This window comes from Plectropomus leopardus, chromosome 10 (genome assembly GCF_026936395.1).
Source record: "Plectropomus leopardus strain MGB_pleo_1.0 chromosome 10, ASM2693639v1, whole genome shotgun sequence".
In the NCBI taxonomy this organism is placed as follows: domain Eukaryota; kingdom Metazoa; phylum Chordata; class Actinopteri; order Perciformes; family Serranidae; genus Plectropomus; species Plectropomus leopardus.
The window spans coordinates 19,325,485-19,340,970 of NC_142185.1; the positions used below are offsets into that span (position 1 = coordinate 19,325,485).

Genomic DNA, 15,486 nt, shown 5'->3' on the forward strand with positions numbered 1-15,486 from the left:
GAAGGCTACCAGGACGCCTCATATTACAAACATTTATCGCTGCGTGGTACCCAGATAGTGTGCTTCTTTTCAACATGAAATAACAGATCTTTGTCACAGAGCTCTTTTGGTCATCACTGAGAGGCTTAGTGACAGATAAGAGAATGAATTGGCCTTTGTTTTATGTTTATATCTTTTCCCTTTTTTATATCTGCGGCTTACTGGCGTGCCAAACAGCTTGAGTTTACTTTTTTTTCCTTCCCTGTTACTGGAATTTTCCTTTGTAAAGCGCACTGACAAAAGCTCAGGTGATTTCCGCATGGGTGACTTTGGGAGGAGGGTGGTCAAAGTTCCAGGTCCAAAGTCAACAAACAGCCACAGTCTTAAGATGAAGGACCCTATCAGCGCCTGCTCTGTGAGTATTTCTTTGAAAAGTTCAGCTCAGTGTTTACTTTTGAAAAGCACTGAGTTCACAATAAGTTTTGAATGTGCATTTTATTCAGAACTAAATTTGTAGCGGTCAAACTCAGTGGATTCAGGTCTGTATTGTTTTACGGCAAAGACCTGATGGAGGCTTATTCTTTATCTTTTAGTACAACCAACTCTATCAGAATGTGAAACGATTTTCAAAAAACGGGGAATACTTCTGCAAAGAGCTTATGACAGTGTTTCAGCAAAGGTAGGTTCAACAGAGTCATGGCCTTCAAACTGACTTTTAATGACAGTGGGAGTTACTGTTTGACTCTCGCTGCAACCTGTTCCTGTTTTAGAGCTGAGCTGGAACATACTTATGCCAAAGGACTACAAAAACTTGCCAGCAAACTCATCAGGGCCTCAAAAGAAATGCCAAACAAGTAAGAGACACGGTGTTTTCAATTAACTGTCTTGTCTGTTTTATGTTGAACATGATATCTTCCTGGGGACTAACTGCCAAGCACTGTACAGAGATAATGGTATCATGGGAAATAACATGCATCGAGCAAGTCAGATGTGATCAAAACACAGGCAGGTGTCGGGCTAATGAGCCCACAGCTCTAACCTTTTCATGCTGGCTCCCCACTCAGTTCCACCTACAGTGCCTGGTGTCATGTGTCAGATGAGATGTACTCGAGAGCAGATGCCCACAGGTAGTTTTCTACCCAAGTTCACCCATTAACTGTGCCTGTCCACAGAGTAAAACCAGATATGTTAAATATGGTGTGTTCTCCTTCCCAGGTCATTAGGAAATGCATTTCAGCAAGAGGCAATTCTGGAAATACGACAAGTCTTAGACGAGCACAATAAGAGGAAGAGGCCTGTATGGGACTGATCTTTATATCAGTATATCTGTCTGTTTAATCTTCCAGTCATAATGTGTCTCCAACCTTTTCTGTGCATTAATAGCTTGACAGTGCCATTGAAAGAACTGGAAAACTTGTTACTGCTAATTGGAGTGAGCAACTCAAGGTAAGTCAAATAAAGCATGTTTTAAATAGCAGAGATGTGAGTCAGCTGACGGAGCTGCTGCAGTTATTATTAGCATGCTGGTCCATAAATGCTTTATCCTTTAAAAAGTTTGCGTGACTATGATGGTAAACTATAGAGTGAAGCCTTTACAGTATATATAATGTATAATAGATACCTGCATTATGCATTACAATGCATGCATAATGCATTCCTGAGTTGATATAAGCTTTAATAATGCATTATGGGTTGTTAAAACAGTTACAAGCCACGAAGAAATAGGATTAAAATACTCCACAAATTGAAGGATTATAGTGGTTTGTGATCATTAAAAAACGATTCCATGACTGTTACATGATATACATGATATATATCATGATTGACATGATATAACTGTTACATATAAAGACTTAGAAACGTCTTGTAAAGAGACTCAGATGACCAATCATACTCTTTGTTCAACTTATGGTTGCAAAACAGCACCATGATGTTCACATAACTTTACAGCCTTTTCTGCAAAATGGGTAAAGTGATCATGAGTGTGACTGAATTTATGAAGCATTATAAAAAAAACTTTGGCTGACACTACAAAACACCATACATCATCAGGTTTATAGCAACTTTTAGACTATGTATGTCTATGTGTTAGTATAAATGTGTTAGGATGCATTATGTAACTGCTAGATGAGGAATTTGTTGTCATTTTACATGACATATCTAAAATGTGCGATAAGAAAAACAGGTTTTCTCCATGAAATCAAGATAACATGGCATGAATACTTGATTACCAAAAGGTCACTTTGTGGGTGGAGCATTCCTTAAAAGTAAATAGATAAATAGATAGATATTCATCATATAAATTATTCAGCAGGCAGTTGTAATTTAATCAGCTATACACACTGCCACTCTCGTAGCCAGTTTGCACTTGCTCAAAGTAACACGCTAAATGTAACCTTATTCAGAGTTTTCTTAGGCCTATATGACTTTGTTATAGTTGTAATTTGTTAATGTGGATTGTTATGTTTCCTCTTCTGAAACAGATAAAGAAGAAATTAGTTGGACTAACAAGAGAGCATGAGGCTTTGTTCAACTTTGTGGAGAACAACAGACAAATCTGCACAGAAAAAGAAAAACAAAAGGTTCAGTATCTGGCAACCAACCCAATTTTTCATCTCTAAATATGTTGCCATTAACTGGGAAAAGTTGCTTGCTGATAAAGCTGCCAACACATTTGCTAAAAAAAATTTCCCCCCTGTTCTTGACTGCAGATGCTGAACAGGCTGACTAAGTCAGCAGAGATGCAGGCGCGGGTGGATGAGGAGTACTTTAATATTAACATGGAGGGGCATCAGATGAGACTCAAGTGGGAAAACACACTGAAAAACTGCTACCAGGTGCGGAAAAATTCTCTCCTGCCTCTCATCCTGCGGGCATTTAGCTGCTCTCCTTATCTAGAGAGGCTTTTTGTGAGTGAATAGGTACAGCAGGGTCAGTGTCTTGCTCAAGGACAACTCGTTTGTGATGAGAGTTGAACCAGTGAGCTTTTGGTTTCAGAAAATGCTCTACGAGCACACCCAAGTATGCTGTTTGGAGCACCAAATTACCACAATCCACTCAGTGTATTCTTCAACTTCTTTCATGCTGTTTTCTCTTAGATACACACAGCGTGCAGCTAAGAATGACAGCTTTTGATTATCTTTTCAATCACTATGACCTTGTCTTCCTCAGTGCCTTTGCTCAAATTTTACCAATCCTCCAACACAGGATGATGTGTTCAGCATTACATACTGCGCATAGCAAAAGACAAGCACAGGATTAAATGTGCTGCACTTTCTGCTTTTTCAGATCATACTGGAGCTGGAGAAGCAGCGGATTGAAGTTCTTTGCAATACTTTGAATAGATACAACCTCCATATGTCCAGTTTTGGGCAAACCCTCAAACATGTAAGAAACCCTGATCTCGATCCTGCGAACAACTGTGCACTAAATTCCTTGATAACTTTTTTTTTGCCACTTCCAGGGACAAAGGCAGATAGAACAGACAGTCCAAAGGGTGGACATGGATAAAGACATACAAACTCTGATGGAGGAAAACAGCATCACAGATGAAGATCACAAAACTGAGTTCTTGATGGCTGATTATTTTGTAAGTCTGCAATTTTTTGCTCTGGGAAAGCTTGTCAGCAGGCCACACTCATGCAGTGAGTCACTCATTCAAAGACACACCCAGTCATCTCTGCAGGGGGTGTCTTCTGATGGGGGCATAGAAGCTGCAGAAATAAAGACGTATTTATCATTTATGTGACAAGGCCTGACATTAAGGCTGTTTTTAAGTGTGATCTGCTGTTTATTTACTGTTTTTTATATGTCTCCCACACATTTTATTCCGATGAATATTAAAAACTTTTCCATAATAATTTACCCAACTTAAATGTCTTTATCTACATAGTTTATAGTAGGTAGGATAGCAATACAGTCACATGGTACATTATTAAACATAGATGCACAAACTGCTAGCACACAACTGCTAACTTTACTCACTCGTTAGATGATCCACTGCCACCCAGCTGCATGTGCCAATAAACCAGACCAGCACATATGGCCACTTTGCAAACTCTCGGGGCCACGCCCCTTTTTTTGAAATTGAAAATGGAATATTTAACAGATGTTAATACAATTTGACGTGTGTTCGGATTATATTTTTGACTATTTTACTTCTACTGCTACTTTATTAACTTCTGTTTTATAGATATGTCTAATAACTGTTTTGTGACCATATGAACATATTTAAAAATATATATATATTTCAAGCTTTTCAAAAACACCCTCTTAAATCCAATCCCTTTCCAGGCCTGAAAAACAGTTTTCTTAATTTTACAACTTTTCCAGGAATTTTATGACCCTGGGAACCCGGTTTTTAACACATTGTGTGTTCATTTTTAAATTAAGTAGTTGTCAGGTTGCACTCACTCTCGCTTGAAAATATTATAGTAATCCCAATGGGATTTATTTGACTTAATAAAAGGTTTTATACTCTATACAGATGTGCAGAAGGCAAAGCAGCAGTGACCATAGCATGTTTGAAAAATTTCCAGGAAATGCTCGCAGCACCTAGGCACAGATAGCATTAATGTTAGATTTTAGTCATCTTTGTTACTGATGCGTGATCTGTGCTCTGGATGCACCAGGAGGAGGACAGCAAATCACTGATGGCCAAAGACCGAAGAAAAGAGGCCATCAAACTCAAACTCCAGCGTCTGCAGGACAGCGTTATGAAAACAAAGAAAGACCGCGAAGGTGAGTTCAGCACATTACCCATTAAATAACGCATCAAAATTACACAATATAATCTGACATAAGCGGAATAGTATATAATAGTATAGTTTTATAGTAATAGTTTTGTTTCTAAGTCACCTTTGACATTCTCATTCAGGAATTGAAAAACTGATGAAAACGTACTCTGAAAACCCATCTTTTTCAAACCAAAAGAACCTTGAGGAAACTGAGCAGCAGATTGATGAGGTAAACACTGAACAGTGTTTGTAGAGTCGGTGGATAGATATTGGTGTGTACGCATGGGTATTTAGTTTAAATTTATTATGAATCAGATCTGCTGAAGTGTTCACTAAAGCCATCTCGTTACTTGTAGTGTACGCTAAAACTGGATCTCCTCGAGGCCACTTTCTACAAACTCTCTGTATCACTGTCTGAATTAGAGGGGAGACCCAAACCCTTTCATCGATTTGGTGACAGCATTGTGAAATGGAAAGAAAAGGTAAGACTGTATCATCTTAAGGACATGAGGTATGTTGTGGGTCAGTGGTAGCCTATTGTTTAAGAGTTTTTAAAATCCGGGTAAAGTGATAATTAAAATGTGTGTTTGTCAAATCACAGAAAGATTTGTTTTTAAACACCTGACCAAATTTGAATGACCAAAAAACACGGCAAGTATGTAAAAGAAGGTCGAAAAATCATGAAAGAATAAACAGTATTCTCTGATCTGAAACACTGGGGGCGTGTCCGCTGGAGGAGCGGAGGCCACGCCCAATCCCGGGACAATGCTAATGATGAGTCTTGTTTTTATACTGCTACACTGTCAGGGGCGGGATTATGCTGAGTATAGCTCCATTGCATCATCGAGCTATGGTTTTAGGCCCACCCAAAAAAATCTTAAAACAGGAAAAGGGTGAAAAAACAGTCAACCGTCTAACTCCACAGTTCAGTACGATAGTGAAGGGTCTTTGTAACATGTTTTCAACAATCAGTTTCCAACATTTAGAATATGTAATGAAACAAATCTCTGAATTCACTTTACCTGGACTTTAAATTGTAATGTCCATGGTTTTAATGCTCAAAACTAGAGAAAAGTAATGGAGGAGAGTTACAACTCAGCTAACGAGGACACTATCAGTTAGAGCTGTCAAATGATTAATTTTTAACATCACGATTAATCGCAGAATGTCTATATTTAACCGCGATTAATCACATTTTAGGGCTGTTTTGGCACTATTAGCACTGACTTTTGCTGGGTAAAAAAGGATCGTGTGAAAGGGTTGCTGGTCATAGTGAAACAGCATTTGAGTCTACATTTTTTATGTGCTGTTTGTGTTATGATGAATTAGGGAACAGCTGGGTTGGTGAGTTAAATGGTGACATTTTAACTGTCTCAAATGTTACAGGACAGTGATTCCCAGCCTTTTTAGTCAGATGAGCACAAGTCCTCCTACATCACCACCACCTGTCATGTTTCAAATGTGTTTATCATTTAACCGAATGTCATCTAAAGCTATACATATTCTCAGTTTTTTATGCAAGACAATGTTGACAGTATATAGGCTTGCTCCCCTTTTATTCTTTTAGTTAGTTTTAGTTTTTTTTAAAAGTTTTTTAAGTATAGTTTGCATTCATAATATGTCTGAGAAGTTGGATATTGTGTATTAGTCAAATCAGGTCAGTTTAATTTCTATGGCCCCGAAATCACAAATTTACAATCTGTCCAGCATATAACATCCTCCATCCTTAAATCACGGTTATAGGATATTATTTGACACAAACTATTTTTCCATCTAAGGACTGCGAGCACAGCGTTGTCCAACTGACTCGTCCAGTCAAACTCAGGAGGACCCCGTTCAGGTCCCGACAATCACTGAGAGCTTCCATTATTTACAAAGGGCCTGTTCAGTTTGGGACGCAGCGGTCTGTGGAGGCTTTACCAAATGCCACCGACAAAGTCACAGCTACAGCTATAACACACGAGACTTCAGCCGCCGAGTGTGGCAGCACCGTCAACGGAGCCCTGCCGCACACTGATGACGAGAAAGAACAAGGTAATGCATTTCCAGAGCAAAACAAAGATTTATTTCTATTCAGCACATTGGAGTGAAAGCAATGACAAACGTCAACAATGAACAGGTCAAAGTACGCCGGAGCTGTGCAGTATCGGAAAATGCAAGGCCCTGTACGATTTCACACCTGAACACGACGATGAGCTGACTTTGACAGAAGGTAAGTGGCAACTCAAGTGCAGATTATATAAAACAGCAAAGGTGTAAAAACAAATCACAAAAAATGACTGCATTTTTTGTTTCATAGGAGATCTTCTAGAAATTTACGGAAAGGAAGAGAACGGTTGGTGGTTTGGCAGACTTAACGGGAAGACGGGTCATTTCCCATCAACCTATGTTGAGGAGCTGCCGGTGATAGGCAGCATCAGATCATCTGATGCCTGAGTGACTTGACTCATCAACAAGAACATAAAACTCACCCTGGATCAGAGATTCACTGCTGCAATTGCAATTAAATGGCAACAACTGCAAGCCTCATTCCAACTACAAATTATCTTTGTATAGACTGATATTTATAACTTTGAAATTAAAGCAAAAGCAATCAGTTTAAAAATACTTGGTCGTCTGCTGTCAGTCAGGATTTATGATTTTTTTCACTGCTCTCTGTTTAAGTTATTGTGTAATGCTGTAATGGTCGTACTGTATTTTTTTAATCCAAATGCTTTTTTTTCTTTATTTATGCTATATTGTGTACAGATGAATTTGACTATAGTGAGTTTAATAAATTTGTATGTTTCTAGATTAATATGATAACCGTGAGTAAAGATGAAGCCTGGGAAAATCAAACTGTATACTTATCCCCACCAGCTTTAAACTGAGTAATAACATGAGGAAATAAAACTGTTCACCTCTACTGTGAATGATGAGCAATGACTTAATTCATCCGAAGAACATCTGCAGTAAACTGGTTAATTTTTAAGGATTTAGAGACATTCACTCCTGAACACCTGTTTTCTGGAGGCCTATCTCCAGGGTTTGAAACTATGCCATAAAAAGTTTCCTCTGAACTGCAACACGACCGTGCTGAGGAATTAGAACACTTGGACATAAAATGTACCTGTATTTATACAGCAAAAAGTCAATTTTTTTAAATTGTACTTTTTATTTATTGTCCACAGACATCTTTATTAAATCCAAAAAATATATTAGTGAAGAAAAAAATAGGGAGTGTGGTACTGGGTCAAGAAACTTGGTGTTGGGGAAGGGGAAGGCATCCCAGGGATTTGGATTCTAAGTCAATAATCTTTAACTGATATATGGATAAAAATGTCATTTAGTACCACATCTATTCGCCCTGACAAGGCATTTTTAGACATGTACTGTAGATAAACACTGAAAATTGCACTCCATGTCTACATTAGTCCACACTGCAGAAAGAACTTCATGACATGGTATTTTTTTTCCCCGTCCTTACAGTCTCAACAGCGCGCCTTTGAGATAAACTCCTTCCTGACGTTTGCCAGGAACGCTGCTAAGTTATTGGTCTCCTGAAGTCGGCTTTCCAAGACTGGCAAACACTCGAGCACGGGGTCACTTGACACAACTGTAGAAATTGAAGATTCAATTAAATCGAGTGATATGTCATCTTTTTATTATTGTCAATAAATCCCCTGACGAGACCAAAGCCGGCAGTGCGTTAGTCTGTCTCTCAACTCTTTTGAAATATGCAGTTTTATTTTCAAATAATTTCCTGAAAGAGCTGGGCAATGTAATTTCATCAAACAGGAGTAAATACTGCATTTGTCAGGGACTATTTTATGTGGGGGTTAACACACATTTAGTGCTTTAGTGTGTTTTAACAGCATCAGGTCAGTGTATATAGAAATAGTAATTGTGTTCATTTTAATGAAGGACAATGTCAGCCAGTGCAATACTGTGGCATATTTATGCATCTTTTGGTTTGTTTTTTATCATAGAGTTTTTTGGGAAAATAATGGAGCTCTATGGCACAGAGGAACGAGCTATTTGAGAATGTGACTAAACAGGCAATACAGGCACTACTATGAACTGAGTAGATCAGTTCATTAGTGGTTGTGGTTTTCTTGAGTGATTTGTGACAATAAGAATAAAGAATACTGCCGGCCTTATCTTTTAAATGAAGTCAATGTCATAATTTCAATAAACTGCACAACCTTTTGATATTACAGTTTAGTTTTCTGATATACAGTGTGTGTGTGTGTGTGTGTGTGTGTGTGTGTGTGTGTTTAACTTACTCTGGTATGATCTGTCCTCTTTAATTCCCATTGTGACGACGTAAGCACTGTCCGGATCTGAAGGTTTGATATTCCGGAAAACAAACTGCACCTTTTCACCTTTACAAGGACAACAAACACATTCAGTAAATTCAAAATTCATAGTTACTTCAACTAAATAAAGCCATGTCATTACCTATGTGAGTTATTTGCTATTAATGTACTAAAAGCAATGATGATAATGGAAACAGTACTCAAGGAAGATACTCAATATAGAAATACACTTTTGTGTTTGGCATACCTTTAACCAGTTGAGTTTTGCCGAATATTGTTCTTATCTCCATCCCCAAATGATCCTGAAAAACAACTCTGCTTTTCTGGAGATTCCTCAGTCTGGCTTTGTTTGCTTTATTTTGAGACTCAATTACTAAAAAGAGAAAAACAAGTGCATGGGTCAATTACAAGAAAGGCCTTAAGCTACAGTCACATATTAAATTCTCTATCTGCATAATTTCATTTTATTTCATTTCCATATTTAAACTTACACTCTTTTCTCTTTGCAAGTTCTTCTTTAAGTTTCTCTATCTTCTGGATGATGTCATCTTTCTGCATCTCTTTCTGCCGAATCTCAGATACCATTTCAGAGATGGCATGCTGTTTTGTTTTCAATGACGCATTTTTTTGCTCCAAGTCTGGGGGACAAACATTGCATCACTGCGAGCTAACTTTCAAAGGAACAATAATGCCTCTGAAGCATCATTACATTCTGTGTGAAACAAGTATGAGCCCATAGTCTGAATAAGACACTATCAATTATTCCACACATGGAAACAGTTTTAGCACTGGAACAAAAATTCAGATGGTGTGGGTCCAATATAAATAACTTCAACAATCTTGTAAACATACAAACACATATAACTGAGAATATGGTAAACATGTACAACACAGATGCAATGCTTTGTGGCCTAATGCATAAACTCACCTTTTTTAAATGCCTGTATTGTATCAAACAGAATCTCAGCGTCCTTGCATTTCCTTATACATGTATCTGCAAAAAAGGAGAAACATATTCTGACTTATTAAGACAGCTTTATTTCCTTTGTTGGTGTATGCGATGTTAATGTTGTAATTTTATTGTTTACAGTTTGCAGCCTAAGTGCAAACATTATTGACTATCTATTTTACTAACTAGGATCCTAATACACAATATGTCAAACATACCATGTGCAGACTTCACAAACTGTCTGTGGGATTGGCATAATTCGGTAGTCGCATCAATTATCTCTCCATATGTTTTGAGCTGTTTGTTGTGGATCTCCTCCATCGCACTGGTGAACCTGATACTCATGTTTGGATCAGTAATGGATGACATGATGCTCACAATCTGCAATAAAAACAATAGACAGTAAGATGCTTATCATGTGCACAAAAATTCTCACCTTGCATTGCACTTTTTCTAAAAAATATTTTATCTTGGTTGTCTTGACTCTGGACTGTACACTGCAAAAAATGTTTGTAAAATGAACAGCAAGGTGCTGTAAAATCACGACATCATAAAATTGAAAACAGGAAAACAATGTAACAGTGTTCAATTTACAGTAATATTTTGTAAAGCACTAAACGGAAAAAAACCCTCAATTTTAAAGTATGAATGTAATATAATAATATTTCTTTGTAGAATTTACAGATTACTGCAGTTAATTTACCAGTCCATAACAGCTATTTGAAATTGAAAGAAAAATAATGATGGTTTTCCAATGTGTAGATTTTTAATTATTAATTTAATTAGAGGATTTTTACAGATGCAGGTGACTGGTGATAGAAGTATAGAAAGTCTTCCTTTTTTAATATATAAATATAATTTAATTATAAATATTGTAATTTGAACAGTTTTACAATTGAATTACAAACTTTAAATTGTAAAATTTAGGAGTTGATCTGTAAAGTTGTTTACATCTTCACTGTATGTTTTACAGAATTATTATGGCAACCACAGCTGCAGTTTTTTTCCGTAAAAACAACGGATTTCTTTTTCACAGTATAGATGTTAACATCAATAGTGTATTATGAGTGCAAACTAAATTAACTTCAAGATAAGCTGAGGTTAAAGATGAAAACAAAGATCAGCCAAAGTGCAACAGCCCAAAGCTGATGATATGCAGCCCGATTACTGAAAATACTACAATAACGTTAAGACAACGGCACCAGACAGCTATAATAATGTTAAACAGAAAAAATGCATATGGCACGAATCAATACTTCCACCTGCAGACATACAGTTACATTAAAACCTGCAATGCAGGTCTGTATGGTTGACAGCTCGGGATTTAATGAAGTGAAGAGGACTAAATAAAGTAACAAAACTGATATTGAGTTGGGATTGTTTTCGCAAACTTTCAGAAAACATCAGCAGCTTTTCCGCAACACAAGCAACTTATCTCCGCGGCAGTCGTTGTAAGTGTGGTGACAGAAAACAATGACAATAACTGAGGCTCGGTCTCCATCGCAGTGAGCTAACGTTAGCTGGGAGACATTAGCAGTTAGTTAGCCGTTAGCTTGCCCCGAACTTGCGATACTTACGGAGGAAATGAAACCAATTGGTTGGTTTACAAATAAAAATTGTATTAGCTAACGTCAGTTTCTTTAAATAAGGATGCAATAATGTTACTCACATGTAGTGTGGCGGTTGATATTTCTGATTTGACGCTGTGTCTTTATACTGAACCAGTCGTTATTTTCAAAAATCCGCGGTATGCATGCGGAAGGCGGGGAGTAGATACCGGAAATGACGCTTTCTTGTTCACTTCCGCTTACATATTAGAAAAATAAGACCTTTTACAATTCAGTATTTTCTCATGTGTTATTTGAACAGAAAACGTGGCGATTGTGAGATTGCGTTATTTCACGCTGAAGCTTTAAATACAGTGAAGAAGAGCCCTTTGACGCTCCCGTAACGCATCCTTTAAGTTTTTATTGTGATTTTATGCCACCTTGCGGTGAAACTAGGGAAGTTCAAGTGGGCCCAAAATCAGGTTCAAAATACAGGTTATTGTATATCAAAATACTATTATTGACGCTTTTGAAATGCATATGTTCTAATAAAGGCAGATTTAAAATTGAAAGAAAACAGAGATGATGGATCCACTGAATATAACCGTGGATGCCAGATGGACTGTGTTTTTCAGTTTCAGCATTATGGGAAGCCCATTTTGTTGCTATGCTCACTGAGAAAGAGAATATTAATGAGGCTGAAGGGATCTAGGGGGTCACGTAGGTCACTGTCTCTTTCAGTGTGTACAATGGCTAATATGTAACAACTATAAAAGCAATGGTCTGCAAAACATCTACTGGCTACGCAATCAGAGTGTAAACAGTTTTTGTAACATCTCTTAAAATGCTGAGCTCTCATGACGTAAGAACACATTATTTTATTCCTTGTGGGTTCAAACTGAAGAGCTTGCAGTTGTTGCCATGGCTCCGTTGAATGATTTATGATGCCAGGTTGAGATATAAAGCTACCGTCGGTGTGGAAGCGGTTCATGATGCTTTGACTGGTTTTGAAGCTGTTGCACACAGAAAGGGATGGATTTTGTTTACAGCAGTGGGGTGCTGGTTATACAGCACCTCCAAAACAACCATAGGGAATACCACGACTTTCTCAACTTCATGTCAACAGTAGGAGACCCTCGTAATATTTTTTCAGTTTATTTTCCCCTCTGGTTTCATCTCAGTCATAATGTGGGCACCAAGATGATATGGGTGGCTGTTGTTAGTGACTGGTTAAATCTTATTTTCAAATGGTAAGCCAACTCTGGGGTTAATATTTTATCTTTCAAGGCATTTTGATGGTGATTTTAACCAAATACTTGTTTTTCAGGATTATGTTTGAGCAGCGACCGTACTGGTGGGTGCAAGAAACTCACATCTACAGCAACGATTCTTTCCCACATATCGAGCAATTTCACATCACGTGTGAAACAGGGCCAGGTTAGCATGCATTCAATATATTTTAGCAAATGCCACAACCAATAACACAATCTAGCACTGCCAAGCACTTTCTTTGATGTTTCTTTACGCAGGTAGTCCATCTGGTCACGCCATGGGCTCAGCGTGCGTGTGGTATGTGATGATCACCTCTGCTCTCAGCTTCATCAGGCCCTCCTCCACTGTTGCTTCTGTGCAGAGTTTTCAAAGGTGAGTGGATATTTTGTATCACAAATCAGCAGTGGTTTCTGTAATAATGGTCGTAACCAAATATGTCCATGCTCACAGGTTTCGTCTTCTGAGTTCATGTCTGTGGATGGTTTTTTGGTTCATTCAAATAAGCGTTTGCATCTCCCGGGTTTTTGTTGCAACACATTTCCCACATCAGGTTATCCTCGGCCTTTTAGCTGGTGAGTTTTTTTCTTGCTGTCACAAATTCCCTGAGCTAAAATGTTTTAAGCTAACTAATAATTCTGTTTTTTCTACAATGTGAAGGTATGCTGGTTGCCGAAGCATTTGATCACATCCCCTCAGTCTACAATGCAAGCTTGAAAGTGTACCTCCAGGCCACTGTTTCCCTTTTCTCTTCAGCCATTTGCTTTTACCTCCTCCTCAAACTGACTGACATCAATCCCTTGTGGTCAGTTACTAAAGCCAAGAAGTGGTGCGCTAACCCAGATTGGATCCATCTTGACACAACACCTTTTGCCGGTCTGGTGAGAAACCTGGGAGCCCTGTTCGGTCTGGGCCTGGCGGTGAACTCTCAGATGTTCATTCAGAGCTGTAAGGGGAAGAACGGCTGCAAAACCAGATTCAAACTCATGTGTGTGACAGCAACTCTCACGTCTCTGCAGCTGTATGACTTTAAAATGCCCACACACACCGAGCTTCTGTTTTACATTTTATCTTTTTGTAAGAGCGCTTCGGTTCCTCTTGGTGTGGTTGCTGTTATTCCCTACTGTGTTCATTTGTTGATCGGAGATGAAGACAGGAAGTTGGCTTAGATGATAAATGAACTGTGATGTTTTGTAACATTGTTCTCGCCACTCTTGAATTAGCATTAAAGGATATCAACTAGGTCAGGTGGATACACACCTGTCTGACTGTTTTTCAGGTCTTGCACAAGCAGTGAAACTGCGATATGTGTTGGGTTAGAATAAGTTCTTATGTGGTCTAACTTTATGTGATGAATGCATGACATGTCGCCTGATTTTTTCTCTTTGCTTCTGTTTGTTTTACATGTACACTATAATTCACTGTATGAGTGTATATGTAAAGCATTTAAATGATTGCTGTAAATAAAGTGGCTAACATTTTTATGTATTTGGAATTCATACTTTCCTTATTCAATAGTTGAAAAGGATAAATGTCATCACTTTCATTTAGGAGATACTTTTGGCCAAAGCAACTTTTTTTTTATTCCACAAAAAGGGCGAAACACCAGGAGCAACGTTAGGTTCAGTGTTTTCTTGCTCAAGATATTTTAGATTAGATAAATAATAAGAGTTTATTTTATGCTTGAGACCTGAAACAAGGTCATACGTCAACTTAAAAAAAACTTTCAAAGGCATAATTATCTTTGTCGCTCTAACAATTAATGCTTGCTTTTTCCTTTTGTAGAACATATAAGTGACAATACACTTAAATTAAATATTTTATATGTCATAGATTTCTGAAGGTTTCCAACATTTAGATTATGCTACAACATAAGAACAATAACCTGGAGATCCTTCCATTCAAAAGTGTGAAATCACTTGTTACACTGATGTGTTCTGTCTTTCCCTCAGTAGCTGCTGTTTTAACAGAAATAAACACATTAATTCAGGCACCAAATGTATTAATTATGTTTGAAATAGGCTCATTTGCCCCCAAAGAAGAATTGAATGATTTAAATTTCCATTTATTCAGTGTCCCCATAATGTTGCATGACAGGTGAGAATAAAGTTGTAACCTTTCTTTCCTAAAAATAACCCTCAAATTTGAATTTGTTTTCTAGTCCATAAAAGTGATACCAACCCTCGATCACTGTAGAACTCAACAGTATAATTTGGCTTTAATAATTTGGGAAGCAGTTTTTCCGTGGGCTCTCGCCAGTCCACTCAGTGGTTAGACTGAATAGGTTTAAACTGTGATTTATCAGTCTATAGTATGTTCGGCTGATATTTCCTGATTCAGTTCCAACAGTGCTAATAATACAAACCATCTATCTCTATTTTGACATTTTAAGAATAACTGTTAAACCAACACATTGCCAGCTGATTTCTGCTTGTTAAAGTCATCATTGTGCATTTGACACTGAAACAGGAACCTGTTTGTCCTAATTTTCAATTGTTTTTACCAGTGACTGGTGGTTTCTTATATTCTTATGTAACCTTTGCTCAGAGGGGCCCTTATCTCTTTTTGCCCTTTTATTTGTCTTGCTTCACAACTATAAAGTGTTTTGTTTTCCATGTAAAAGAAGGACTTTCTATATTCCAAACTTATGAACAGCAATAAACATATTAAGCAGGGCTGATCTTTGGCACCATGACAACAGCTCAACA

At 37.7% G+C, this 15,486-nt stretch overlaps 3 protein-coding genes across 3 annotated transcripts; 2 read left to right on the forward strand and 1 right to left on the reverse strand.

Annotated features, from left to right (window-relative positions):
* The first annotated feature begins 270 nt into the window (after positions 1–270).
* Positions 271–7,627, forward strand: nostrin (nitric oxide synthase trafficking). The gene is made up of 16 exons (XM_042494640.2): positions 271–394; positions 573–658; positions 750–833; positions 1,044–1,106; positions 1,195–1,276; positions 1,363–1,425; positions 2,463–2,561; positions 2,691–2,816; positions 3,268–3,366; positions 3,443–3,568; positions 4,611–4,719; positions 4,856–4,944; positions 5,072–5,197; positions 6,494–6,749; positions 6,835–6,927; positions 7,015–7,627. Exons 1-16 carry the CDS (start codon positions 299–301, stop codon positions 7,149–7,151), a joined length of 1,734 nt encoding a protein of 577 aa, XP_042350574.2. The 5' UTR covers positions 271–298; the 3' UTR covers positions 7,152–7,627.
* A 140-nt stretch (positions 7,628–7,767) lies between these two features.
* spc25 (SPC25 component of NDC80 kinetochore complex) lies at positions 7,768–11,758 on the reverse strand. Its single transcript, XM_042494641.2, has 7 exons — positions 11,632–11,758; positions 10,181–10,343; positions 9,942–10,007; positions 9,505–9,651; positions 9,261–9,386; positions 8,981–9,079; positions 7,768–8,310 (listed from the first exon to the last, which is right to left on the reverse strand). Exons 2-7 carry the CDS (start codon positions 10,329–10,331, stop codon positions 8,186–8,188), a joined length of 714 nt encoding a protein of 237 aa, XP_042350575.1. The 5' UTR covers positions 10,332–10,343; positions 11,632–11,758; the 3' UTR covers positions 7,768–8,185.
* A 758-nt stretch (positions 11,759–12,516) lies between these two features.
* On the forward strand, positions 12,517–14,229 carry LOC121949431 (glucose-6-phosphatase 2-like). The gene is made up of 5 exons (XM_042495115.2): positions 12,517–12,759; positions 12,837–12,946; positions 13,039–13,153; positions 13,232–13,353; positions 13,439–14,229. The coding sequence occupies exons 1-5, from the start codon at positions 12,542–12,544 to the stop codon at positions 13,945–13,947; spliced, it is 1,074 nt and encodes a 357-aa protein (XP_042351049.1). The 5' UTR covers positions 12,517–12,541; the 3' UTR covers positions 13,948–14,229.
* The last annotated feature ends 1,257 nt before the right edge of the window (positions 14,230–15,486 follow it).